Genomic DNA, 529 nt, shown 5'->3' on the forward strand with positions numbered 1-529 from the left:
GGCATTGCTGGGGAAGGTGCTGGGGCAGAGGGGTGCGGGGAGGGGAGAGGGACGCCGCGGGCAGCGGGCGGGCTGCTGCGCCCCAGCGGAAGGGAGGCTGGGAGAGGTGCGGAGGTCTCCTACCTGCTCGGAAATCCATGTGGGGAAGCCCAAGCTACACTCAGGACTAGCAGCCCTTGATGGTAGGTAGGTGTGTGACTTAGTGCTGCCTTGCTCCGAGGGGGCTGCGCACAGTCTGCGGTCCTGTATTTTTGGCCAGGATTAATAATCCCATTTGCCAATCCCACTCACTTTGGGTTTGGTGAGGGTTTGGGTTTGGTGAGGGTAGTCTCTAGCCCTCGCTTTTTTTCCTCCTGACGTGTAAAGCTGTAACCACAAGCCTAGAGCCTGGTCCCCGAGGGGGTCTGGCAAGGGAGAGGGACGAGGTAGAGCAGATTGGCTCCTCTCGCCGCCTTGCAGCAAGTTTGGGGCGAGGGGGGCGTGGGGTGCCACCCTGCCTCCCAGCCGCGGCCAGGCAGGGGGGGCTGGG

General features: G+C 63.1%; 1 protein-coding gene across 1 annotated transcript in view; it reads right to left on the bottom strand.

Annotated features, from left to right (window-relative positions):
• Window positions 1-469, bottom strand: part of CLCF1 (cardiotrophin like cytokine factor 1) — a 13677-nt gene extending 13208 nt beyond the window's left edge. Inside the window, exon 1 of the mRNA XM_085312524.1 lies at window positions 124-469. Coding sequence (XP_085168650.1) covers window positions 124-139 — 16 coding nt within the window. The 5' untranslated portion in view covers window positions 140-469. The remainder of the gene's footprint in view (window positions 1-123) is intronic.
• Between the last annotated feature and the right edge of the window lie 60 nt (window positions 470-529).

The sequence above is a fragment of the Rhea americana genome, unplaced genomic scaffold (assembly GCF_003343005.1).
Source record: "Rhea americana isolate MKP2758 unplaced genomic scaffold, rheAme1 scaffold_368, whole genome shotgun sequence".
NCBI classification, from domain to species: Eukaryota; Metazoa; Chordata; class Aves; order Rheiformes; family Rheidae; genus Rhea; species Rhea americana.